Source organism: Zalophus californianus, chromosome 8 (genome assembly GCF_009762305.2).
Source record: "Zalophus californianus isolate mZalCal1 chromosome 8, mZalCal1.pri.v2, whole genome shotgun sequence".
Taxonomy (NCBI): Eukaryota; Metazoa; Chordata; class Mammalia; order Carnivora; family Otariidae; genus Zalophus; species Zalophus californianus.
Genome location: NC_045602.1, coordinates 31819289 through 31847242, shown reverse-complemented (window position 1 = coordinate 31847242; position 27954 = coordinate 31819289). Strand labels below are relative to the sequence as shown.

The 27954-nt window shown below is 38.3% G+C and overlaps 1 protein-coding gene across 3 annotated transcripts in view; it reads left to right on the top strand.

The window, feature by feature from the left end:
- The window catches only part of HNRNPLL (heterogeneous nuclear ribonucleoprotein L like), a 75630-nt gene extending 69172 nt beyond the window's left edge, over positions 1-6458 (top strand). For all 3 annotated transcript variants that reach the window (XM_027621331.2, XM_027621330.2, XM_027621329.2), the window contains 5 exons: positions 184-305; positions 788-989; positions 2287-2344; positions 2435-2533; positions 5719-6458. In XM_027621331.2, coding sequence (XP_027477132.1) covers positions 184-305; positions 788-989; positions 2287-2344; positions 2435-2533; positions 5719-5774 — 537 coding nt within the window. In that variant the 3' untranslated portion in view covers positions 5775-6458. The remainder of the gene's footprint in view (positions 1-183; positions 306-787; positions 990-2286; positions 2345-2434; positions 2534-5718) is intronic.
- Positions 6459-27954: the final 21496 nt, after the last annotated feature.

Below are 27954 nucleotides of genomic sequence, written 5' to 3'. Positions count from 1 at the left end.
CTTTTTAACTTTGTTAAATTTTGGTAAGACTTATGAGTGTCTAATAGCACAGCAGAGTAAAGTCAAGATTCCAGGTGATCTTCCATATTTGACCTCAACCACTTAAATCATACTCTCTTTCAGAAAATCCGTTATTATAGAAGGGAAATAAATAGTCACCTTTTTGGGATTTTGTATTTACAGGTAAAATTTATGAAGACCATTCCTGGTACAGCACTGGTAGAAATGGGTGATGAGTATGCTGTAGAAAGAGCTGTCACACACCTTAACAATGTCAAATTATTTGGGAAAAGACTTAATGTTTGGTAATTATCTTAAAAGTGGTAAATTTTAAAAGTATTAAAAAATCTTCATTTTTATTAGAGATATTAATTTTAATTTCAGAATATTTTAATGTAACTGAGAGCACATTTGAAACTAGCACCTATAATGTTATCATTTTAGACAAAGTATGTTAGGTTCATATAATTCAGGTTTTGCTCACCTATACCTAGTTTTTAGTGTTATGATTATAAAACAGCATGTTAAAAATGGGCAAGTTTTATATAAAGTTTCCTAATGTGAGAATATACCTAAACTATAAGAGTGATGGTTTATAAATTAAACTAAATTTAAGTATTCAAATAAATGTTTAAAATATTAAATAACTAAATCACATTTAAATAGCTACATTTGTCTTATTTGTTAAAATTGATGCAGGCATAGATATTAACCTTTTGACACTGCCTACTTGTTGCTTTACATCTAACAAGGTATCTTCTATACCTTTTTCCTTCCCAATCTTTAGTGTGTCTAAACAACATTCAGTTGTTCCAAGTCAAATATTTGAACTGGAGGATGGTACAAGTAGCTACAAAGATTTTGCAATGAGCAAAAATAATCGCTTTACAAGTGCTGGTCAAGCATCTAAGAATATAATCCAGCCACCCTCATGTGTGCTGCATTATTATAATGTTCCATTGTGTGTCACAGAGGAGACTTTCACAAAGGTAGGTGGCTGAAATACAGCTGTGTAGAATGTTCCTATTTCTTATTTTAAAATTTATAATATTTTAGCCTCATTTTAAAGTCTTGGTCTGTTCATCATCTGCTTTGGACATTATTAGTATTTTGTTATTTAGTTCACTCTGTACTTTTCTGGCCTCCATTCTGCATTAGCCTTTTTAGTCTTTTGTTGATTTGTGGCTCAGTCTTTTTGAGAGTTGGAATTAGAATGAGATACCTGACTTCTGCATTCAGTGAGTTCTTTTATTATGCCCTTAAATCTTGCCCATAACAGGGGGCACCTGGGTGGCTCAGTTGGTTAAGCATCTACCATCGGCTCAGGTCATGATCTCAGGGTCCTGGGATCGAGTCCCGCATTGGGCTCCCTGCTCAGCAGGGAGCCTGCTTCTCCCTCTCCCTTTGCCCCTCCCTCCCACTCGTGCTCATGTGCACTCTCTCTCTCTCGTAAAAATAAATAAGTAAAATCTTTAAAAAAAAAAATCTTGCCCATAACGAAATTTTATATATCCCTGGCTTTTTGCCAAACTGTAGTAAATGCTTCAGAAAAGAATTGATTTTCTGGGAAAATGTCTGGGAACTCCACTCTGTCCCTTAGGTACTAGATAAATCCTAATAACTCTGAGAATACATATTTCAGTTATAAATCTGTGGTTTTATCGTACAGCACTAAATTATTTACATAGTTTATAGAATATCACTTTTTAAAGTTTATTTTCTCATAGAACTTACCAATCTAAAAATATGTTTGGGGGCGCCTGGGTGGCTCAGTCGTTAAGCGTCTGCCTTCGGCTTAGGTCATGGTCCCAGGGTCCTGGGATCAAGTCCTGCATCGGGCTCCCTGCTCAGCGGGAAGCCTGCTTCTCCCTCTCCCACTCCCCCTGCTTGTGTTCCCTCTCTCCCTGTCTCTCTCTCTATCGAAAAAAATACTAATAAATAAAAACATGTTTGATTTAATTCATTCATGCCAGACTTAAATGCTGCCATAAAGTTTATTTTTCTTTATTCTAGAGAGAGAGAGTGAGAGCATGATGAGCACATGAGTGCACGCAGGGGGGTGGGGAGGGGCAGAGGGAGAGGCACAGAGAGAATCTTAAGCTGGCTTCATGCTGGGGCCCAATGCTCACGACCCTGAGATCATGACCTAAGCTGAAATCAAGAGTCCCGGACGCTTAACCGACTGAGCCACACAGGTGCCCCCATAAAGTTTACTTTCTAAAAAAGTAAAAGGCAGGAATATTATTTTGGCCATATTTTTAATGGAGTTTCACATTTCTTTGACAGTTATGTAACGACCATGAAGTTCTTACATTCATCAAATATAAAGTGTTTGATGCAAAACGTAAGTGCACATTCCCTCTTCTTAAGTTTTCTGGTTAAACTGATGACAAGCACGTAACAACTGGATTTGTGTTTCTTTGTTTTGTTTTAGCTTCTGCCAAAACACTTTCTGGGCTATTAGAATGGGAGTGCAAAACTGATGCAGTAGAAGCCCTTACGGCACTTAATCACTACCAGATAAGAGTTCCAAGTAAGTAAAATTGTGTCATAATTATTCAGTAGGAGTAACTTTAGAAACATCGACAATAATTTTAAAATAACACTTACTGCTTTTGTTGTTGTTTTCTTTTAATAGAGAAGTATGAAGAAAAAAGTCCTACAAATCCCACAACCCACACAATCCTTATATTAGTTACCCATTGCTATGTAACAGATTACCACATTTAGCAGCTTAAAACAGCAAACTAAGGGTCAGTATTCTGTGTACAGTTTAGCTGGGTGTTTCTAGCTTATGGTCTCTTGAGGTTACAGTCAAGCTGTTGTCTGGGTCTACAGTCATTTCAAGTCATGATTGGAGATTGGGAAATCCATTTCCAAGCTCATTTATGTGGTTGTTTGCAAGTCCACTGAAGCTACATTGGCCATTTCATCATGGTGGCTGGCTTCCTTCAGAGTGAGTGATCCAAGATGGATGAGAGCAAAAGACTAAAACAGAAGCCACAGTGTCTCTTATAACCTAACATTGGAAGTGACATACTATCACTTATGCTGTATTCTTGTGGTCCCACAGACCATCCGTGGTACAGTGTGGGAGGGGACTGTACAGAGCTGTGAATACCAGGAGGGTAGGGATCATTGGGGCCATCTTGGATGCTGGCTTCCACAGTCTCTGTTGATCTTTTTAGAAGAAAGCAATACATACATTTATGTGGTTAAAAAACTTAAGACAGCACATGAGGTGCAAAATGAAAGTTAAAGCTTTCTACAACTTCTAACCTATTTGTCTCCTTTTATTCCTCCTCCTCAGTGTATGTATATCTACATTTTTAAAAGTTATACAAAATGGTTATTCTATACAACTCTTCAGTGCCTTGCTGTTTTCATTTAATATGCCTTAGAACTATATATCAGCACTTGCAAAGCTACTTTTTTTTTTAAAGCATATGCAGAGTAGCTATTCATAGTAGAGATATACCACAGTTTGATTTACCCATTTCCCCACTGATGAATACAGTTTTTTTCCAGTTGTTTTTTCTATTACTATAATACAACATCCTTATCATTGCACTTTTTTGTATTTGTAGGGCAATTTCCTAGTAGTGGAGAACATAAAGGTTTATATTCTGATAAATGTTGCTAGAGTGCCCTTTAAAAAGGTTGCACCAATTTACATTTCTACCTGTGGTATGTGAGAATGCCCGTTTCCCAACACTCTTTACCAACACTGAGTCTTGTCAGATGTTGAATCTTTAACCAGTATGATAGATGAAAAATGGTATTCCATTGTTTTAATTTGTATTAAATGAAATTGTCACTGTTTATTCTCTCCAGAATGGTAAACGACCTCTTTTTCTACCACACAAAGTATGCTCAAGTATTTAACTTTTGAAGCTTTGTGCTGTGTACTTTATTTTGATCCTGGATCTAAAGGGTGTTAAACCCTTATTTTTCTAAATAGTGGAAGAAAAAATAATTTTACTAGATGTGATGTGGAAAAAGAAAAATACACACTGACGGATTTATGGGTAGAATAAACGTATCTAGGATTTAGTTTAAAATATTCTAGCTCCCGGGCGCCTGGGTGGCTCAGATGGTTAAGCGTCTGCCTTCGGCTCAGGTCGTGATCCCAGGGTCCTGGGATCGAGTCCCGCATCGGGCTCCTTGCTCAGCAGGGAGTCTGCTTCTCTCTCCCTCTCCCTCTGCCTCTCCCCTGCTTGTTCTCTCTCTGTCTCTCCCGCAAATGAATAAATAAAAATCTTTAAAAAAAAAAATATTCCAGCTCCCAAAATGGTGTGTCGGGTAGGTAGATGAAATAAGACTGCCAAATGCTGACAATTATTGAAGCTAGGTGGTTTATCATATCAATCTATATATTTTTTATATTTAAAAATTTTAATTAAAAGACAAAAAATAAATAGGAATACTTCCTTTCATTTAACTTTTAGTCACAGAAGTAAATTTTAAGTAGTAAATCAAGCCTAATATTTGTTAGAAGGTTTTTAAAGGCTTTAAAATTATATGCATATTTGAGACATACCCAAGATATATTTCAAACTCCTTGGAGGCAGGAACAATTATTTATCTTTTTATCCTCTCCAGTGCATGCAAATACTTGTTAATTTATATGCTTTTCCCTTTATAGGAATTAAAAATTTTTTTAATATGTTAAGATACCAGAATTGTTTCTTTGCATAATTAATTGAGGAGGAATTATCTCTGCCTGGTCTGAGAAGTTAAAGAAAAATATATAAAATGGAAAACTTTTTGTGGATCATTCTCTTGTTGTTGTTGTTTTTTGGAGGGGTAATTTTAGAACTTAATACTAGCTCTCCTGGAACTTTTTCAGCTTATTAATATCTTCCTGTACATTCCATTCTTACCCATTTCCCAGCCTGTATTTGAATTGGCTTTTTTTTTTTAATTTAAATTCAGGGCGCCTGGGTGGCTCAGTTGGTTGGGCGACTGCCTTCGGCTCAGGTCATGATCCTGGAGTCCCGGGATCGAGTCCCACATCGGGCTCCCTGCTCAGCGGGGAGTCTGCTTCTCCCTCTGACCCTCTTCCCTCTCGTGCTCTCTGTCTCTCACTCTCTCTCTCTCTCAAATAAATAAATAAAATCTTAAAAAAATAAATAAAAATAAATTCAATTAGCCAACATATAGAACATTAGTTTCAGATGTAGAGTTCAGTAATTCATCAGTTGCGTATAATACCCAGTGCTCATCACATCACCCTATTACCCCATCCCCTCTACTGACCTCCCCTCCAGCAACCCTGTTTGTTTCTTAGAGTTAAGAGTCTCTCAGGGTTTGTCTCCCTCTCTGATTACTTCCCATTCAGTTTGAACTGGCTTTTATAGAGGAATTGCTATTCTAATATATTCTGCAAAGTGAACTTTGCTGATGGACATAAGCCTAATCCCATACTGTTTATCTGTAATGATTAATTAATTTACTAAGAAATATTGAGTGTCTCTATGTGTCAGATAAGGTTTAGAGCAGTAGGAATGTAGCAGTGGACAAAGTTCCTACCTTCATGTAGCTTACCTGCTGGTAGAGATGTACAAAAGTAATCTTCCCCTTACCTTACGTAGAAATTTTCCTTTCTGTTTCCGCTTCTGATTTTATAAAAATGTGAAATAATTTACTCTGCTAATTCAAGGTAATCTTGAAAGTTTGATGAAGTGACCTGTTAACTTTGTTTTTTAATTTTTGCAGATGGTTCCAATCCCTACACATTGAAGCTTTGCTTTTCTACATCATCCCATTTATAAGAAGAGAAGAGCATGTTAGAATTTATGTTCACCTTTATTACAATTTTAAAGCTACACTTCATTAAAAAAAAAAACTAAGATGGTTGATCTAATGTTGCCTTGCTTACTTTGATTTAAGATCCTGTTCTGTAATAAACAAATATTTTGCCTTGAGTAAACTTGTTGTAAAGTTAAATATTGAATTGTTTTCATTTTAAAATAGAATGTCATAATGTAGACTATCTACAGCTTCCTTGTAGATTACGCAAATATATGATTTCTAATCTTATTTTTCTTCCACAGTGAAAATATATTTGCATTCTTAATGCTAATTATCTGCAAGTATTTTTCCATTGTGTATGAGATTAATGCAGGTGAAAGTATTGCATTTTAATATTATAGAATTCCTATTATATGTTTAGATGTTTAAGTATGTTGCAGTTATTCATATTAAACATAACTTGTATTTATTAAGTATTTTAATCAAGTTTGAGAATAACATTGCACACAATGAATTTTAAGTACTAAAGATTTAGCTGATTTTATATTTCTGAAAGGCTAACAGACATGGATACACTTGTACAGTATGCACTCAAACTTATTTAAATTGTTGTAATTTTTTTTTTTTTAAGTCATTGTCCATTTGTATTGCCATGCCTCTGTTTCTAGTTCCAGTTTGGAGATTTTATAAAGTTACAACAATGAGTTAATGTGTTCATCTTCATTTGTTGCATGTGACTTGATCTTGAAAACACATCTGGTATTTGGCATTAAGATTTTAATAGAAGTTATGATTAATAATTCCTAACCTGAGATCCATGAATGGGCTTTAGGGAGTCCCAGAACCCCTTAAAATTGTATGTAGAGTTTTGGGTACTTGCATTTTTATTTTTTACTCTTGAATCCATCAGTAATATATGTATTTTTCTATATGGTGCAAGGTGTAAGGATCTAATTTTATTTTTATTCCAAACAGATAGCTATTTGTTTCAACACCATTTATTAAACATTCTTTCTCCCACTGGATCTGTTTTTTTTCCTTTTTTGGGAAAGAATATATCGTAAGGAAGGTGTAAGTAGGGTGTAAAACATGATATTAAGAGACTATATATAGGGGTGCCTGGGTGGCTCAGTTGTGAAGTGTCTGACTTTGGCTCAGGTCATGATCCCAGGGTCCTGGCATCGAGCCCCGCATCGGGCTCCCTGCTCAGCAGGCTCCCTGCTCAGCGGGAAGCCTGCTTCTCTCTCTCCCACTCCCCGTGCTTGTGTTCCCTCTCTCGCTGTGTCTCTCTCTGTCAAATGAATAAATAAAATCTTAAAAAAAAAGAGAGACTATATGTAGCACACTTGAGTGCCTTGATGGCTCAGTTGGTTAAGCGTCTGCCTTCAGCTCAGGTCATGATCCCAGGGTCCTGGGATTGAGTCCTGCATTGGGCTCCCTGCTCAGTGGGGAGTCTGCCTCTCTCTCTCCCTCTGCCTGCCACTGCCCTTGCTTGTGCTTGCTCTCTTTCTCTCACTCTTGTAAAAAATAAAATCTGAAAAAAAAGAAAGACTATAGCACACTTGTTATCAAATTCATTTTTTAAGATTAATTAATTAATTTGACATAGCACGTAAGCAGGGGGAGAAGCAGACTCCCCACTGAGCAGGAAGCCTGATGCGGGGCTCAATCCCAGGACCCTGGGATCATGACCTGAGTTAAAGCAGACAAAGCTTAACCAACTGAGCCACCCAGGTGCCCCAAATTCATAGCTTTTTTATAATAAAAATGTGATACAGCCATTTTATATTTATCTTTAATAAGAGGGAAATGTTTCATCTACCCAGATTAACTGAATAGTTGGCAATAGCAGTTTTGTGATCTTGAGACTTTTAAATAAATTTGCAAGTAGAAGTTCCATTTAGATCTTTTGTAAAAGTTTTATTTTGAATTTTAACTTACAAGAGTTTGCCTTAATCCTTTCAGAAATGAGACGGGTTTAAAAAGTTTAGAGCTATTGAATAGAAAGTTAAGATGGAAACTAAACACACATTAACATTTATTTCCCCTTGAATTTTAATAGCTGCAGACAATGTCCCTTTAGCCTTCTAAAGACCTAGAAAAATTTAAATTCAGTCGAGACGTTTTAGACTCTTACGATGGAATACAGTATGTTTTGCCGAGGGTAACTTTGTGTACAAACTCTTAAGTGTATGGTACTGTGTTGTGTATGTACATTCCTCATTCATTCATTGCCAATTTAAAACCTAAGTTTACCTAATGCTACAATAAACAAAGCTTTTTTTCCCCTTCCCCTATAAATACTTTCCTACATTTGTTGCAAAATTAAGATGTCTTAATTTTAAAAGATAACTTCGGAGTTTATGTAATAATTGTCGTCTCCTCTTCCCCGCTTCTGAAAAGTAATGGTGATGGTTATAGATTATTTTGTATTTTAGAAACAAAAACTTAATGATGACAGGGCTTATTTAATTTAGATTTGGTTTATTTTTTATTTTTATTTTTTAAAGATTTATTTATTTGACAGAGAGCACAAGTAGGCAGAGCGGCAGGCAAAGGGAGAGGAAGAAGCAGACTCCCCACTGAGCAGGGAGCCCGATGCGGGGCTCAATCCCAGGACTCTGGGTTCATGACCTGAGCCAAAGGCAGACGCCTAACCGACTGAGCCACCCGGTGCCCCTTTAGGTTTGGTTTAAGTGGTATTGACTATTTTTTATTTATATTTTAAAAAGATTTATTTGTTTTAGAGAGAAAGCATGGAGGGGAAGAGGGAGAGGGAAAGAGAGTCATAAGCAAACTCCGCACTGAGCACGGAGCTGACGGGACTAGATCTCAGGACCCTGAGGTCATGACCTGAGCCGAAACCAAGAACTGGTAGCTCAACCGACTATGCCACCCAGGCGCCCCTAAGTGGTATTGACTTTTAGATATGAACTCTGTCTTAATTCTCTTTCCCCAACAAAATGATGAGTAAATTCTTCAGGTGTAAAGTTTTTTTTTTTTTTTTTTTTAAATATTAGAGCACAAGCAGGGGGAGCGGCAGGCAGAGGGAGAAGCTGACTCCCCGCCGAGCAGGGAGCCCAATGTGGGGCTTGATCCCTGGACCCTGGGATCATGACCTGAGCTGAAGGCTTGACCATCCGAGCCACCCAGGTGCCCCTAAAGTGTGTTTAAGTTGTACCTTACCGATCTGTGCACTGGTATGTTAGCCCTATACTTTGCTATCAGTAATGTCTTCGACATTTTACTTGGGCATCCCTGCTGTTAATATCGGGTATTATCTGATCCTAGAATGGAATGGGCTTTGGCAACGTTCTCTCTTTCCTTAGCCTTAACAACAGTTCTTGTGCTATCTTTCTGCTTTTAGGAGAACATGAAAGAACAGATTCGATAGCAGTAAAGAAATAATACTAGCTTTTATTTTTTAAATATTGGAATCCTATTCCATATCTAAATTCCATTAAATATTTGATAATACCTCTGTATAACTGAGTTAAGGAATATAAGCTGCCTATTAAAGTCCTACTTCCCTGCTGAGGGTATTACCCCAAATAAACAAACAAAACTGCCATTGTAGCTGACAGGAGACTTACCAGCATCCTAGTGATTTGGTCATCCAGACTATATTTTCTAGGACTGAACTGAGAGAAGAGAATAAAAATGACCAAATAGGGTCAATTATGTTTCATTTTTTTAAAATCACTATTTGTAGGGATAGGTTGCTAGGTAACTGCTTTTTAGTATTTATCAGTGATACTGTATTCCTCTTTAGAGCAAAGCAATTTTGACTGTAGAGCATTCTTCCATAATTAAGAATCAAAAGTACAAGGAGCTTTGCTTCACTTAAAAAGTTCTTCAGGTGGCAAAGGTCCTTGTAAGAAAGATAACTGCAATAAACCTTCCTGCCTCCATATGGCCATTTGGCTCAAGAGAATTTAGTCCATTAAGGGGCCATGTAAAGTAGCAAGCCTTTTTGGGGTCCCAGAGTGGCTCACTAAGCGTCTGCCTTCAGCTTAGGTCATGATCCCAGGGTTCTGGGATGGAGCCCTGAGTCCAGCTCCCTCTCAGTGGGGAGTCTGCTTCTCCCTCTCCCTCTGCCTCCCTCCCCCACTCATGCTTGCTCACTTTCTCTCAATTTTATTTTTCTCAAAATAAAATCTTGTTTTAAAAAAGGGCGCCTGGGTGGCTCAGATGGTTGGGCGACTGCCTTCGGCTCGGGTCATGATCCTGGAGTCCTGGGATCGAGGCCCACGTGGGGCTCCCTGCTCAGCGGGGAGTCGGCTTCTCCCTCTGACCCTCCCCGCTCTCATGCTCTCTATCTCTCATTCTCTCTCTCTCAAATAAATAAAATCTTAAAAAAAAAGTAGCAAGCCTTTTTATCATAGTACCACTTGTTTGCTCAGAGTTAAATCACAAAAAACGATTTAGAGGAAACAAAAAACTTAAGGTTCATAGGTTCTGTCCCTCAGCATGTTTTATTCCTTCTAAATTATTTCTACTATGATGATATCCAATGTCAACTAAAAAATAAGTGGTGCAAACATGATTCCTGTTTAAAGCCAAGAAAACCATTGGGAATTTGAAATCTAGTGGATATTTAATCTGTAATGTCATTGCTTTTTTCCTAAAACCAAAAAAAAAAAAAAAAAAAAAGCCTAGCATTTTTACCAAACGGATTCAAGTGCTAATTCAAAACTGATACATTTTTCTTTAGTTCATTCAGCTAATCACGTTTCTAGCCATCTCAATTTTAATTTTAACATGCTTTGAACTTGAACAAATACAAAAGGCTTTGCTTTACTAGTAGAAATTTCTTGAATCTAAACCCCTTTATCTGAGGAAGCACTTGAAAATCTCTTCGTGTTTTGTTTGTTTTTAAGTTTTTATTTTAATCACCCGGTGCTCTTCATGACAAGTGCACTCCTTAATCCCCATCACCTATTTAACCCCATTCCCCACCCACTTCCCCTCTGGTAAACCATCAGTTTGTTCTCTCACTTTTTTTTCCCCCTTTGCTCATTTATTTTGTTTCTTAAATTCCACATATGAGTGAAATCACGTATTTGTTATCTGTCTTTCTCTGACTGACTTATTTCACTGAGGATTATACTCTAGCTCCATCCATGTCGTTGCAAATGGCAAGGTTTCATTATTTTTTATGGCTGAATAATATTCCATTATATATCTATATCTCATATCTTTATCCATCAGTTGATGGACACTTGGGCTGTTTCCATAATTTGACTATTGTAAATAACACTGCTATAAACATTAGGTTGCATGTATCCCTTTAAATTAGTGTTTTTGTATTCTTTAGGTAAATACCTGGTAGTGGGATTGCTGGGTTGTAGGGTAGTTGTATTTTTAACTTTTTGAGGAATCTCTGTGCTGTTGTCCAGAGTGGCTGCACCAGTTTGGATTCCCACCAACAGTGCAGGAGGGTTTCTTTTTCTCCACATCCTCACCAACACCTGTTGTTTCTTGTTTTTTATTTTCACCATTCTGACAAGTGTGAGGTAGTTCGGATTTGCATTTTCCTGATGTTAAGTGATAATGTGTCTGTTGGCCATCTCTGTGTCTTCTTTGGAGAAATGTCTGTTCATGTCTTATGCCCATTTTTTAATCATTTGTTTTTTGGGTGAAATTCTCTTAGTTTTAATTTATGAACTATCAATTTATGAATTTAATTGCTGCCTCTCGCCTTCATTTTGTAGAGTAATTGAGGTTTGAGTGAGCCTTACTGACTTAATCTGATTCCTGCACGCCAGTGGCTCTTAATGCTCCCTTGGAGAACATTTCAACAGTTTGTAGGAGTGCTTTTTCACAGTTTAGGGGGGTAATACTACAGATATTTGATGGGCAGAGACTAGGAAGAATTGTCCTTTGTCCTATATGAATTGCCAGATATTATCTGATCTTAGAATTAACTCTATTTTGTAGATATAAACTCAGTGTTTTTGTATACAGTGCAATGAATTTCCTAGGAATGCAACTGCCTTGTAAATCAAGGAAAGATGATTGTTTTGTTTGGAATATTTCTAAGAGTTGTTTGCTGTTTTGGAAAATTACATCATTACAGTATTTGAGTTGACATTACAGCACATCAGGGTCAGTTTTCATTTGCAGCAGTCCTACTCATCTGTCTTCTGTTGTAGTCATTCCTGAACAGTTACGTATCACAATATGCATTGACTATAAGTTTTATTTCTCCCTGATAATATAAGTTTTTATGTTGTTTTTCTTCAAATATTGTGTGTGTGTAGTAGGTAGGTGTTGTCAAGGAATTTTATTTCAGCATAATATAAGGATGTCAGATTGTCTGGGTTGGGAACCATTGCTTTAAACTAATCTGGTTCTGGGTTGAAGAGGTAAATCTATGTTGATCCAAAGATAGTGAAGCCTAGGATTTGTTGATGGGTGGGTGAGGAGATGCTCTCCCAAAGGGGTGTGGCCTGCATCTATGAGGTAGGCCTGGGACTGCTCTAGCCACTTTGCTATCTTGAGAGAAACTGGCAGGTGGAGAAAAAATACACAGACACCTAAATTTAGACAACTTGTGGAAACCATTGTGAGCATAGGCTAGTTTGATATCATGCTCAGTAGACTGTTGTCTTCAGAGTTCCCTTTTCAGCTTGAAGTCTTAACTAGACGTTTTAAGAATGTCTAAGTGCCTAAATCTCACCTTTAGCTGTTGTAATGTAAAACAGCACAATCACATGAAAGAACACAATTGTTTGACAGGTAGCCCTATTTTTAAACCTGAGATATTTTTATCTTTTTGCCAGTCTGGGCCTACGACCCATTGTATTTTCTCACTTTGAGTTTTTCATCATAAGTACTATCTTAAAGTTTAAACATAGGTAAAATATTTCTGGACTCTTCTACAGTGAAACTATTCTCTGTAGATTTGTTAATGAGCTGCCTTATTTTCAAGAGCAGAAAACTTTAATATATACTCAAACCACAAATTCTATTGTGTAACTGAAATCCTTTTATGAAAATCTTACAGAACTTGATTGAATTAAGCAGAAGCACTAAACTAGTGGCAATTTCTGGTTTGAAAACATATATAGCTCCCTTCTGTGATACAGTAATCAGATAGGCTAAAGCAGCTGAACAACCCTGAAATACTTGCTTTGAGTTGATTTGATAATTTGGTTATCATTTGGTTTTTTTCTCCCCAGAAATACCAAGAGAAATCAAGAGCAATATTAATCCTTTCTGGGGAGTAGTTACAGATTTTTGAGAGCCTGGAAAGTAAGCCAGTAAATGGCCTGAAATATTGTGATTATTACTATAATTGGAGTGTAGCTGATAAGACAACTGAATACCAGTGGGATAATTTGGGGACTTGAAATTTGATTACAATTTAGGATTGTGAAACTTAGGTTGTTAATATGATTATGGATGTGGTTTTGTTTATTTGAAATAATACTTTTCTTAAGACAGTAGGAGAAAAACACGTGGTAGATGATGCTTGAGTTGCCCAGTAATATTTGACAGTGATTCTGAACAGAAAAGAGGATTTTGTGGGGAAGCAGGGTGGTGTTGGGGACCTGGGGGAGGGAATGATTCCATGAGTACAAACTAGAATCATACTGCTATCCTGGTCCATCCGCAGATTTTGACCTAATTGGACTATATGTGTGTGTTTCTAATAGTCAAAGCAAATTGTATTATTCATTGCTTTTCATTTGAAGTTTATGATTTTATGATGTCACAAAGCATTAATGTAAAGTAGATAAGATTATTTTTGTTATTACTTAGAGGTACAAAGGAAAAATGACAACAATTGGAGCCAACAAATATCAGTTTCTACAAAAACCATTCCAGAAGCGTCACTTGTAACCATTTGGCTTCTTGAACGTTTAACTCATTTATTTTTTTTAACATCTATTAAGTGCACAAAATGTGCCATATATTAAAAGTTCAGGCAGTCAGTAGGTTAATTTGAGCTTATAAAGGAACCAACAGAAGAATGGCAAAGGTATCTTCCGGGATAGGAAACACTATTTCCTAAGAAGGAGGAACTAAAAATTGATTAGTGAATCTCTAGTCTTTGAGTAATGTAACTTAAATCTGTTCTTTTATGAATTCTGTAAAATGGAAAAATGAGGTCAAGGAGTGGTTAGCACTGCATGGAGTGTGCAGGGAAACAGGTATGATAATTCTATTTCACAAATTAATGATGAGAGACCCAGATACTGTGATCTGTTAAAGTTTAACAAAACCTATAGGGAGGTTATGACCTGAAGTTAAATTGGACTTCCAGATGTTAATCCTTAAAATTCTTATATAAACAAAAAAGCCCTTTTGTTTCATTGAATTAATTGGTCCTTCTCAGTGACTAGCACTATTAGCTATGTTAGCCCAAACTGTTCATTGCTGTGGCAAGTGACAGCAGAATAAGTGGTTGACAGGGACGGGGGCTGGAGTGAATGGGGAGTGATGGCTAATGGATACAGGATTTTGGGGGGGGTGATAATATTGCTCTTGAACTAGAGAGTGGTGATGGTTAGGCAAACTGTGAAATACTAAATGCCATAGAATTGTACACTTTAAATTGGTTAAAATGGTAATTCTATGTGTATTTTGCAACAAAGGGAAAAAAGGTTTGGCCCAGCAGCCCTTCAGTTTAGACAAGGGTCAATGGAGTGGGTGTGTCAGGGCTTTCATTAGCTGGTTAGATAGGCTGAGGAAGAGGGGGGGCTAAGGAGAGTGTGGGTTAATTTCACCCAACACCAGCCAAAGATGTGATTCTAGATCTGGCTTATGGTTGCATTGCTCTGATGGCTGGCTGCTTCCGTTCTGTCATCCTGGACTATGGGGCAGGGGAGTTGGAGCCAGGGAAGAGAAACCACGGGGGTCTTGTCAACAGTGAGCAGTTAGGAAAGAGAGTTTGAGAAGGGAGTGTATGATTCCATAAGGAGAAAGTAGAATTTCTCTGCACTCCTAAACCAGAGTAGTACACTAGCTCTCAGTTCAGGTTCTGCTGGGACTCTACTAAAGTTTTGAGCTGTCTCTACTTAATAAGCCCTGGACTACAGGCAGACATTTACGAGTATACCCAATTTCCTTGAAAGTTAATAGACTATCTTATCTAGTCTACCTGATTTTACTTAGCCTTTGATACATATGTTACATTCAGAGCTGTTCAAAGGCTTGAGAAATTCATTAAGAGACTGATTTATGTAGAAAATAATACATAAACCAAAAATGTTTATGTATATGGTATATCAATTCAAAAAAAGGATTTTATTTATTTATTTGACAGCAAGAGCAGGAACACAAGCGGGTGGGGGGGACGGTGGGAGAGGGAGAGGCAGGCTCCCTGCTGAGTGATGGGAGGGGCTTCTGTGCGGGGCTCAATCCCAGGACCCTGCGATCACGACCTGAGCCAAAGGCAGATGCTTATCGACCGAGCCACACAGGCGCCCCTATAGTATATAAATTCTTGCTCATGGTATGTTCAAGAGGGCTTTAGGAGGCTTTTATCTAAAATGAGAATGCTATTGCATTTTGTTTTATGCATCTGTATGATACATGATAAAACCTGAGCTTTTTCTGCCTAATACAAAGTAATCGAGAGGACTGATTCCACTATCAGTGACCTCAATCACGGTAGAGCTTTTCTTGCTAAACTGTTAAAAGGATAAGTAGTATCTACAGGACTAATAGACTTGTTCTAAAAAGGCCTCATACAATTGTTTATTTAATACCACAGTATTTCTTAGCAAAGTGCTATTATTTGAACTGAAATTTCTACCACAGGCCCAAAAAGACCAAAATAGCTCACAGCGTGTTTTACCTCCTCCTGCTGTGTAATAACCCTGGAGTCCCTACACTTTCTGCTCTATACACTAATCTTGGAATCAGTAAAACCTGTTATTTTCCTTAGTTCATTTATGTTTCTGAGGACGTAGGACTGCTTTGGGTGATTATCTCCATTATGTGTGAATGAAGACCGCAGGGTTTATAAATTGTAGCGTAAGCCACTGAAAATGCACAGGGAAAACCCCTTGGAACCTACCTCCCAACCTACCTGCCACCAGGTGTGACACATTGGATTGAGCTATAACCCAGGGTTGCTGTGATGCTCTTCCAGTGGAGAGCACGTGCCTGTGTATAGTGCGAAGGGCAGAGACTGTGAAGAAGGAGACCTGGATTATAGTAAGAGTTCCTAGGTCTACCTCTGCACTGATACAATATATGGTTTAGGCTAGATGACACCGTTTGCTCAAGAAGCAGTTCTATGTGGTGGTGTTTGTTTGTTTGTTTGTTTAAAGAATTTATTTATTCATGAGAGACAGAGAGAGAGAGAGAGGCAGAGGGAGAAGCAGGCTCCCAAGGAGCAGGGAGCCCGATGCGGGACTCGATCCTAGGACCCTGGGATCATGACCTGAGCCGAAGGCAGACGCTTAACCATCTGAGCCACCCAGGCGCCCGGTGGTGTTTGTTTTTGTTTTAAATTCTTTTCTGACCCAAGAGTTATCACGGGGAAAGGGGCTGTCCAAAATTATTTGGATAAAATGAGTAAAATTGTTCTTGAGTAACAGTTTTTTTTCTTGTCTGAATTATCCAGATAGGTTTCATAAATTGATCCAGGTATTCTTGTTCCTTAGTAATTTTGCTCTTGTAGCAAAGTTTTAGTGAAAAAAGGAATGGCTCAGGCTGCTTACCAATTCCTTGCATCATGAGTGCTCATGTGAGGATCCTTAAAGCTCGATATCACAGAGGGAACTTGGATAAGGGGAAGAAATTTCTACCCCAGCTTATGGGAAGCTGGCTGAGGAGGTCGCTGCCCAGCAACACTGCTTCTGTTCCATGGTACTCCCTAATGACACTAGCCACGTCTGTTCAGGTCACGGTAAGATGGATGGGGCCAGGTTATGGGATGGGTTGCCGTGATGGGGGAGGGGAGCGACAGTGTTGGCACACCCAGGTGTTGGTTTTGCCTTTCCGAGCTTGAAGAAATATCTGAGGTGCACCAGATTCTAACTCGGTTGAAAAAAAGAAACACAGTAGTTAGAACTTTGATTCCCGCATCCCCACCCCAAAGCTATGTGGCTTTGAGAAAAATCTAGACATCTCTGATTACAAGAAAATCTCACTGTGCCATTGGCCATCTAATGAGAGGGAGTGATCATAGCCATTTTAAAAACAGCTCCATTAAGTGGGAGACACCTTACTGGAAAGACCTAGCCTTATATTTTGTCCGGACTGTAGTCCTACTGTATCAACCAAAAGTCCTGCTTTGATCGCGTATACATCTTGCCAACTCCCAAAGACTCTTAGAAGAAATGTCTTTTTGTCCTAGCAGACAGGTGACTGGATATACTGCAGCAAAGAGTGGTATTTTTCAGTCAAGGCACAATTTATACATATTTCAAGATAATGTGTTGAGATTGAGAAGGGACAGAAACAGAACTCTTTTAACTACATTCTGGTTGTTTTGGATGAGTCAAAAATAACTCCTAATAACTTTGAGGTAGCACTGTGTATCGGGACTTGTGAGACCTGACTTCTTGTCCCAGCTGTTGTACTAATGAGCTGTGTGACCTTGAGCAAAGTCATTTAAGGTACCTTAAACTTTAAGATCTTTGTTTGTGTAAAATGAGAACAGTAATATCCTATCTCTCACAATGAAATAATATATATAAACGTGCTTCTGGTGGTAGTCAGTATAAATCTTGAGGACAGATAGGGGGCACTTCCATTGGATAGAGCCTCAGCACTGCCATGGGGTTGACACTTGGGAGGGAAATGCAGGCTGTCACAACCCAATCATTGTCATTTCAAATTCATGGTCAGCTGCTCCTTTGAGACCTTTTTCAACAATAAAAATGGATTTTATAGATTAAAATGTAGTTTATCGCCGATAATAGTAAATCCAACAAGTTGGTGGTTTGAATTATTACAATCTATCTGGACAGTTTTTTCTGTTTGTTTTCTTGAAGACTTGACTTACTCATAATGATCTCCATAAAAGCCCTCCTAAATTCTAAAGGTAGGCAAAATTAAATAGTTTAAGAGAAGTTTATGTGATAGAATTTCACTTTTAGTATTGAATATATATAAATTATGTATATTTGTATACACATGTTATAGTAAATTGAGATCTCACACAACCAGGATGTGGTACATATTGACCCTTTTTTATGAATATGTAACTTTGAAGTCATAATATTGGGCTTTCATCTATGTTGGCCATATCTGTGATTTATTTGACATAATACTGCCTTGGTCAAGATGCTTTATCATGCTACTGGGAAATGGGAAATAATGGGAAAACACACTTTAATTCCTAATGATCAATTTATAAATTTTTTCCAGGAACTCATTGTTATGAAGACTGATTGCCTGAATATTTCTGGCTAGCACTATTTCATGGAAGTAGAGAGTTGGATACATTTCTGCTCCATGAAGAAGTACTTTACCAGGAGTTTGAAAGGTGCCAACTAGATTACAGCAAATAGTGCCCATCAGTCTTTGTTCTGTCAGTCTGGATTGGTTGTTTTGTTTTGTTTTTTTTCTCAGCTGTAACATTTCTAAGCTGAAGAGTTCCAATTTCTCTCTCTTTTTTTATTCTAATGAAGTAGCTCTTCTTTCATCAAAGGCCCAGGATTTCTTCCATCATTTAGTTGTCCCCTTTCTGGGGCTTTTCAGGTTCCAAGATGTGGCAAGCAGAACTGTATGCCAGTGGTGTACCCGCTCCAGTTCATAGGAAGATGTTTTCCATTTTGTTTTCAAAACCATTAGAAGGAAGAGTGTGGAGGGGGAAGGAATGTAGGATTCAGAAATCCTGGGTTCATGGCCTCCCTCTGCCCTTTATCAGCTATTTGAGCCCGAAGAAGTCATTTAAAATGGCCTGAGCCTCAGTTGTTTATTAATCTATAAAGTGAGGATGTTAATATCTCCTTATCTCATTTATCCACTTAAAACTAAATTGTCTTAGAGTGGGCCTTGGGTGCCATTTGCAGTTGACCCTATTTTTTTCTTATTTTGAAAGGGGCTACTAATTAGACTAGGAATGCCTTCAGGGCAGGAGCCTTTGTATTTCCTTTCCCCTTCTTAGCCCCTGACCCAGAGAGTCAGGGTCTCTCACATGATTGTTCTCAAAGATAGGAGCTGTCTCCATTGGTGTGACAGCTACAGCTTGACCTTCCTTAACTTTGTGACCGGGATGAAGCAGCAAGCGTGCTCATCAAAGGGAAGATAACACAAATATAAAAGGAAGTTAAAATATTGCAGACCGCAGAATTGAGATTAAAAACTATCTTGACTGGCTGTGGTCCTGGGTTGGAAACAATTTGCTGGAATTTAATTGAGATAACAAAAATTTCCTTATTTAAGTTTAATAATAATAGCTAACAGTTACTGAGTGTTTATGTATGTTAGGCACCTGCTAAGTATATGTGTTCTGTAGTGCTTATGGGAGTCAGTTGGGGAAGATGCCATTATTATAAAGGAGAGATTTAAAGTAACTTGTCCAAGATTGCTCAGCCGTTAGGTGTTAGAACCAGATTCAAACCCCTGAGGATTCCAAAGCACACACACTTAACTGCTCACCAAGGTGTCCAAGTCCTAATCCCCAAAACCTATAAATATGTAACCTCATGACAAAAGGGACTTTGCCGATGTGAGTAAATTTACTGACCTTTAGTTGGGGAGAGTATTCTGGATTATCTGGTTGAGGCCAATCTAATCAAATTGAAAACTTTCCTATCTGCCCTGGGGAGGAGATAGGAGAAGGAGGAGAGATTTGAATAAGAAGAACTCGACCTGCTATTGATGGTTTTTAAGATGGAGAATGGAGGCCACAAGTCAAGGAATGTGGGTAGTCTCTAAAGATGGGAACAGTCCTTAAGTTGAGAGTCAGCAAGCAAATGGGGGTCTCAGTGCCACAACTGCAATGAACTGAATTATGCCAACAACCTGAATGAGCAAGGAAAGAGATTCTCCCCTAGAACCTCCAGACAGGAACACAGCCTTGCTGACACCTTGATTTTAGCCAAGTGAGACCAGTATCAGATTTCTGATCTATTGAACTGTATGATAATAAATTTGTGTTGTTTAAGCCATTAAGTTTGTGGCAATTTGTTATGACAAGAATAGGAAACTAATAGAGCTGTATTTGCTTTCCAGTGGTTGGACGCCTGGGGGGCTTTTTACTGACCACAGTCTAAATACAGGTATACCTCAGAGGTATTGCGGGTTGGGTTCCAGACCACCACAGTAAAGAATATCACAATAAAGCAAGTTGAATGAAGTTCTTGGTTTCATAGTGCATATAAAAGTTATGTTTACACTATACTGGAGTCTATTAAGTGTGCAATAGTGTTATGTCTTAAAAAACAATGTTCATACTTTAAGAATACTTCATTGGCAAAAAATACCATCATTCGAGCTTTCCGGTAATCAATCTTTTTGCTAGTGGAGGGTCTTGCCTTGATGTTGATGGCCGCTGACTGAATGGGGTGGTGGTTGCTCAAGCTGGGGTGGCTGGTGGTGGCAATTTCATAAAATAAGACAATGAAATTTGCCCCATTGATTGACTCTTCCTTTCATGAACAATTTCTCTGTAGCATGTGATGTTGACAGTATTTTACCCATAAAACTTCTTTCAAAATTGGAGTCCATCCTCTCAAACCCTGTTGCTGCTTTATCAATTAAGTTTGTATAAACTTATAAATATTCCAAATCCTTTGTTGTCACTTCAACGATTTTCACAAAATCTTCACCAGGAGTAATTTCCATCTCAAGAAACCACTTCTTTGCTCATCCATAAGAAGCAACATCTCATCCATTAAAGTTGTATCATGAGATTGCAGCAATTCAAATATAATAATGAAAACGTTTGAAATATTGCAAGAATTGCCAAAACATGACAGAGACATGAAGTGAGCAAATACTGTTGGAAAAATGGTGCTGATAGACTTGCTTGATGCAGGGTTGCCCCAAACCTTCAATTAGTAAGAAATGCAGTGCATTTCAAGTGAAGTGCAATAAAGGAGCTATGCCTGCATGAAACACACTGTGATGAGGCTAAAACAGCACTAACAAAATCAGGAGAGAGAAACATTTTTCAGATCAGGTCACTGTTTTGTAGGTTGGCCAGACTATTTCTGGAATATTAGGTTAGTTCTGAATGCTATATTTGGAAAGTCATCAGCAAATCAGAGTGAATCAAGCATAATGAACGTGGAGGAATGGTAAGCATAGGATTCACAAATTTTTAATATTTTGGAAATTGAAGTGTTTTCACATAGCTTTGTTTTATTTCATTACCTTCTGAAAGTATTGATATATTTCATTAGAGTACATAATATACATCTTTTATTTGCTTTTTTGGAGGATTCTTTTCTGGAGAACCTGTCTAGCCAAAGGCAAAAATATTATAGATTCTGACATTTTAGGGTTTTTTTTTTTTTTTTTGAATGGGAAGTTAATCTACAGATATGGCTAGTGGTGAACCATCCTTGCCCATGCATACAGAACTTCTAATTGGCTTTTTAGTGTCTTCCCCTTGAATATGAATGGACTGCCAAAAAAAAAAAAAAACAATCAATCCTTTAACATGAAAGATAAAGACCCAAACAACAGCAGAGAAACCTAGAGAAAACAGATTATTCAGGGAGCAGAAGAAAATTATAAAACAAAGACTTACATTCTTAGAAGATTTTGCATGACAAGCAATTATGGGATGCTTTTATTTATTTTAAAGATTTTATTTGTCAGAGAGAGGGAGAGAGAGCACAAGCAGGGGGAGTGGCAGGCAGAGGGAGAAGCAGGCACCCCACTGAGCAAGGACCCCGATGCGGGACTTGATCTCAGGACCCTGGGATCATGACTTGAGCTGATCCCATGGAATGCTTTTAATAACAAAAAAACAGAGAACCATAAAAAAATAAGAAATGAAAAAGAACTCAAAATTTAGTTCTATTATTTGAATACTAGCAACAAATAATCAGAAATTGAAAAAAATTTAAGTACCACTTATAGTAGCATAAAAAATATGAACTATTTAGGGAATAAACCTGACAAAAGATGTGTTAAGACCTGTGCACTGAAAACTATAAGGCACTGATGAGAGAAGACCTAAATAAATTGAGAAGTCTATCTTTTTTTTTTTTTTTATGGGTCAGAAGACTCAGTATAGTTAAAATGTCAATTCTCACCAATTGATCTATAAATTTAAGGCAATCCCTTTCAAAATCCCAGCAGGCTTTTTTTTTCAATTAAAATTTATAACCTGATTCTAAAAATTTATATGAAATGCAAAGGACCCAGAATGTCAAAACAACTTTGAAAAAGAACAAAATTGGAGAACTAAAACTATCTAGTTTCAAACTTATCAACACAGTGGGTGGTGGCACAAAATAGAAATAAATCAGTGGAACAGAATAAAGAGTGTGGAAAGAGATCTACACACACATACATTGACGACTACTTTACAAAGATGAAAAGATAATTCAGTGGTGAAAGGATGGTCTTTTCAACAAATGTTGTTGGAACAATTGGATTTACAAAAGCAAAAACAACAAAAGAAATTCCAATTCATATTCTGTACCACATACAAAAATTAATTCAAGATGGGTCATAGACCTAAATGTAAGAAAGAGCTAAAACTATAAAACTTGTAGACAAAAGATAGGAGAAAAATCTTTGTGACCTTGGTTTAGGTAACGATTTCTTAGTTATGACACCAAAAGCATGATCTATAAAAGAACAAACTCATAAATTGGACTTCATCAAAATTAAAAAGTTCTGCTCTTAGAAAGAATGAAAAGACAAGCCATGGGCTAGGAGAAAATATTTGCAATGTACATATTGATAAAGCACTTGTATCTAGAAAATATAAACAACCTTCAGAACTCAATATAAGAAAACAACACTGGGTGCTTGAAGCATCGCCGCCATCATGAATGACACAGTAACTATCCGGACCAGGAAGTTCATGACTAACCGACTACTTCAGCGGAAACAGATGGTCACTGATGTTCTTCACCCTGGAAAGGCAACAGTACCTAAGACAGAAATTCGGGAAAAACTAGCCAAAATGTACAAGACCACACCAGATGTCATATTTGTGTTTGGATTCAGAACCCATTTTGGTGGTGGCAAGACAACCAGCTTTGGCATGATTTATGATTCTTTGGATTATGCAAAGAAAAATGAACCCAAACACGGACTTGCAAGACATGGCCTGTATGAGAAGAAAAAGACATCAAGAAAACAGCAAAAGGAACATAAGAACAGAATGAAGAAAGTCAGGGGGACTGCAAAAGCCAATGTTGGTGCTGGCAAAAAGTGAGCTGGAGATTGGACAACAGAAGGAGTAAAGATGCTGCAGTGGCTTTATCTGTGGTGGTTGTGCAGATTTTTCATGAGAAGATCAATAAACTAAGAATGTTAATAAAAAAAAGAAAGAAAAAGAAAACAACACTGGGGTACCTGGGTGGCTCAGCCAGTTAAGAGTCAATTTTGGCTAAGGTCATGATTTCAGGGTCATGACAATTGAGTCCTGTGTAGGGCTCCACACTGGGCATGGAGCCTCCTTAAGATTCTCTCTCCCTCTCCCCTTCCCAGCCCCTGCTCGTGTACACATGTGTGTGCTCTCTCTCTCTCAAAAATAAATAAAAAGGGACGCCTGTGTGGCTCAGTTAGTTTGTGTGGCTCAGTTGGTTAAGTGTCAGCCTTTGGCTCAAGTCATGACCCAGGGTCCTGGGATTAAGTCCTTGCTTAGCAGGGGGCCTGCTTCTCCCTCTCCCTTTGCCCCTCCCCCTGCTTGTGCTCTCTCTCTCTCTCTCTCTCTGACAAATAAATAAGTAAAATCTTTAAAAAAAATTAAAAAGTAATTTTTAGAAAAGAAAGAAAACAACCCTATTAAAACATCAAAAATGTTAGAATAGACATTTCACCAAAGAGGATATATGAATGATCAACAAGCACATGCATAGATGTTTGACATCATTAGTCATTAGGGAAATGAAAATTAAAACCCCAGTGAGATACCACTCCATACTGATTAGAATGGCTAACTTTAGAAGACTGACCATATGAAATGTTGGTGACGAAGTGGAGGAACTGGAACTCTCATACACTTCTAGCAGGAATGGAAAATGGTCCAACACTTTGCAAAAACTATTTGGCAGTTTCCTAACAGTTAAACAATACACCTGCCATATGATCCAGCCACTTACTCCTAGAAAAAAGAAAGTACATGTCCACACAATGACTTGTACACAAATGTTCATAGCAGGTTTATTTGTAATAGCACAAAATTGGAAACAACCAAGTGTCCATCAACAAGCAAATTAATAAATAAAGGTGGTATATCCTTACATAGTGTCACTTCTGCTATGCCACAAGCCTGCCCAGATTCAAGGGAAGGAAACACAGACCCCACCTCTCACTGGCAGGAGTGTCAAAGTCACAATGTTAGAAGGAAGAAGGGCATATACAATGAGAGAGATTGTTGAACATGCCACAGTGTGTGATGATGTAACTCATGTCAAACTCCCAACACAAAGAATCATTGTCCCATAGCTTGGTACAGTGTTCATGTTTGTTGAAAGCCCATTAACTAGAACAGTTCTGCCTCTGCTTAATGAAAGCTCATTTCTGAGAGGCAACAGAGTGTGTTTTATCATAAACTAAGTGCTATTTAAGAACTTCCTGAGCTCAAAGAAATGCAGTACAGGATTGTGGCTTGAGGGTCAGATGTGAAAATTATAGTTAGCTTAGGTCAACACTTATCATGGCTACTCTTTCTGATGGATTATTTCTGGTTGCCAATCATGTTTGTGCACAGACACAGATATTGCTAAAAGGACTCCAGAATTTGGGGCCAATGACTGTTAAACTAGCTCCTTATTTGGAAAATGGTAGAGGAAAAAGAAATAAATGTAACTTGCCTTTCCAATAGGAACTGGTAACCAAATGGCCCCAGATGAGTAGTAAAAATCTATTGCTACTTACGCCAGGACAAGTGGGTCTTCCAGGTGAGCCAGGAGGCATGGCCATCCACCAGCGGCTGTTTGCAGACATCCCACAAGCAGCAGCACAGTAGAATTGCCTGGGGGTGGGGGGCAGATGCGGAAGGCATGGAACATGAAGATTCCTAGGCCCCATCCCCAGAGACTCTGACTCAGTAGGTTTGGAATGGGCCCAACAATTGGCCTTTTTCCTAATTGCCCAGGTTATTCTTTCTTTTCTTTTCTTTCTTTTTCTTTCTTTCTTTCTTTCTTTCTTTCTTTCTTTCTTTCTTTCTTTCTTTTCTTTCTTTCTTTCTTTTTCTTTCTTTCTTTTTCTCTTTCTTTCTTTCTTTCTTTCTTTCTTCCTTCCTTCCTTCCTTCCTTCCTTCCTTCCTTCCTTTTTCCTTCCTTCCTTCCTTCCTTCCTTCCTTCCTTCCTTCCTTCCTTCCTTTCTTTCTTTCTTTCTTTCTTTCTTTCTTTCTTTCTTTCTTTCTTTCTTTCTTTCTTTCTTTCTTTCTTTCTTTCTTTCTTTCTTTATCTAGCTATCATCTATCTATCATCTATTTAAATTTCACTTAATTAACATACAGTGCATATTGGTTTCTGGAGTAGAATTCAGTGATTCACCACTTACATACAACACCCAGTGCCCATAACAACAGGTGCCCTCCTTAATGGGTGGAGGGGTACTTCACCCATTTAGCCTATCCCCCACCCATCTCCCTCCATCAACCCTCAGTTTATTCTCTATTGTTAAGAGTCTCTTGTCATTTATCTCCCTCTCTCCCCTCTCCCTCCCCCTTCCCTATGCTCATCTGTTTTCTTTCTTAAATTCCACATATGATTGAGATCATATGGTATTTATCTTTCTCTGACTGACCTATTTCACTTAGCATAATACTCTTTAACTCCATCAGTGTCGTTGCAAAGGGCAAGATTTCATTATTTTTGATGGCTGAGTAATATTCCATGGTATATATACCACATCTGTATCCACTCATCAGTCGAAGGACACTTGGGCTCTTTCCATAGTTTGGGTATTGCTAATACTGCTGCTATAAGCATTGGGATGCATGTACCCCCTTTGAATCTGTATTTTTTTATCCTTTGGGTAAATGCCCAGTAGTACAATTGCTGGGTTGTAGGGTAGCTCTATTTTTAACTTTCTGAGGAACCTCCAGACTGTTCTCCAGAGTGTGCCATGTCATTCTGATGCTGGAACTGGTGAGGGAATGGAGCTTGCCCCACAGCAGTTTCTATTGACGCCACCAGTGAGCAGGGATTGGCGAGTCTTTGTGGATATGTTTAACTGGATCTTTCCTTCTTCCTTTCTCCTGCCCTCCCTCCCTCCTCCTTCTCTCTCTTTCTTTCTTTCTTTCTTTCTTTCTTTCTTTCTTTCTTTCTTTCTTTCTTTCTTTCTTTCTTTCTTTCTTTCTTTCTTTCTTTCTTCCTTCCTTCCTTCCTTCCTTCCTTCCTTCCTTCCTTCTTTCCTTCTTTCTTCTTCTTTCTCTCCCTCCTCCATCCCTCCTCCATCTCTCTCTTTTCCTCCCTCCCTTCCTTCCTCCCTCCCTTCCTTCCTTCCTTCCTTCCTTCTTTCCTTCCTTCCTTCCTTCCTCCCTCCCTCCCTCCCTTCTTTCCTTCCTCCCTCCCTTTTGTCCTTCCTCCCTCCCTTCTTTCCTTCCTTCCTTCTTTTCTCTTCCTCCCTCCTTCCCCCTCTCTCTCTTTCTTCCTTTCTTTCTTTCTCTCCCTTCCTTTCTCCCCGTCTGTCTTTGTTTTTCTAGTCAATCACTCAGAAATCCATCAAATGTCCATTAAAGGAGATAGGAAAGTGCAGTGGTTAAATGAATTGCTTTTGTAGTCTGATAGAACTAGTTTGAGTACCAGCTTTATTTAGCACTTACTAGCTGTATGATATTAGGTATGTATATATTTTTTAGATTTTATTTATTTATTTATTTGACAGAGACACAGCGAGAGAGGGAACACAAGCAGGGGGATTGGGAGAGGAAGAAGCAGGCTTCCCACGGAGCAGGGAGCCCAATGCAGGGCTCGATCCCAGGACCCTGGGATCATGACCTGAGCTCCTGAGCCACCCAGGAGCCCCTAGGTATGTTTCTTAACATCTCTAAATCTGTTTTCTTGTAGATAAAAGAGGAAGGAATGTTGATAGGGTTGTTATGAGGATGAAACAAGATGATACATTTATAGCACATAGTAAGTCTCCATAAACAGTAGCTATGACTATTGTCACTATTACTATAACAAAGGGGCTGCTGGGCTGGGCTAACTCTGGAAGTGCTACATATGTATCACCTGCCTTTCAGCAAGAGGGTGTTTCCTGGAAAGCAAAATGAGCTCCTCTTCCCTGGCCCTCATGGTTGATTCATAAATGCTTGGAGAATAGCTTCTCGCTGCACATCTGTTCTCTGACAGCCCCTTAGAAGTCCATGGAATAATGGGCCTGAGTTTTTGGGTATGGGAGACCTACACAGCACGGCTGCCTCAGGGGTTTGCTCTGAAATCTTGGGTCTGGTTACCACAGAAAAGAAAGCTGGGGACAGGGACAAGAAGAAGGTTCTCCAGTCTTTTGAACTCAACTTGTCCTTTCTGGCTACATTTTGCTTCTTATCCAAGGTAAGTCTAAGGAGGCAGGATTTTCTTGGCAACATAATTATTGCTACCTAATAAAGGAAGGTGATTTCTTTTTAAAGATTCCTGCTATTTTCCTAGCAGGCAGAAACTTCGGTCTCCGCAGGGGCTCTGTTCTGTTCTTGGACTTCCCGTGTTTGTTTTTTCCATTCTGAGACAGGAAACAAAACATCCATAGGAAACAATTGGTAGTTCTGTCTCCATTTATACTCATTTGGTGGGGAGAGGGAAGAGGGTTGGTTTTTTTTGTGTTTTTTTTTTGTTGTTGTTTTGTTTTTTTGCTTTGTTTTCTTTGTCTTTTGAACTTCCATTTTATAACATTATTGCCTATATTTCTTTGAAAAGTCAAGAGGCATCATTTGACATATGGTCTGATAAAATATTTGAAATAGGAACTGACCTGATTACTCTGGGGGCTTCTGGTTACTGTGTTACTGCCTCCCAAGAGGGTCTGAGCAGCTTTGTCCAGATATATGTGGGGGATCAGAAAGCATGCCCCAGCTATGCCCTACTTTACTCTGTGTAAGGCCCAGGGGCAATCTTACCCTGAAACTAAAGGAAATTAATCTTCAGC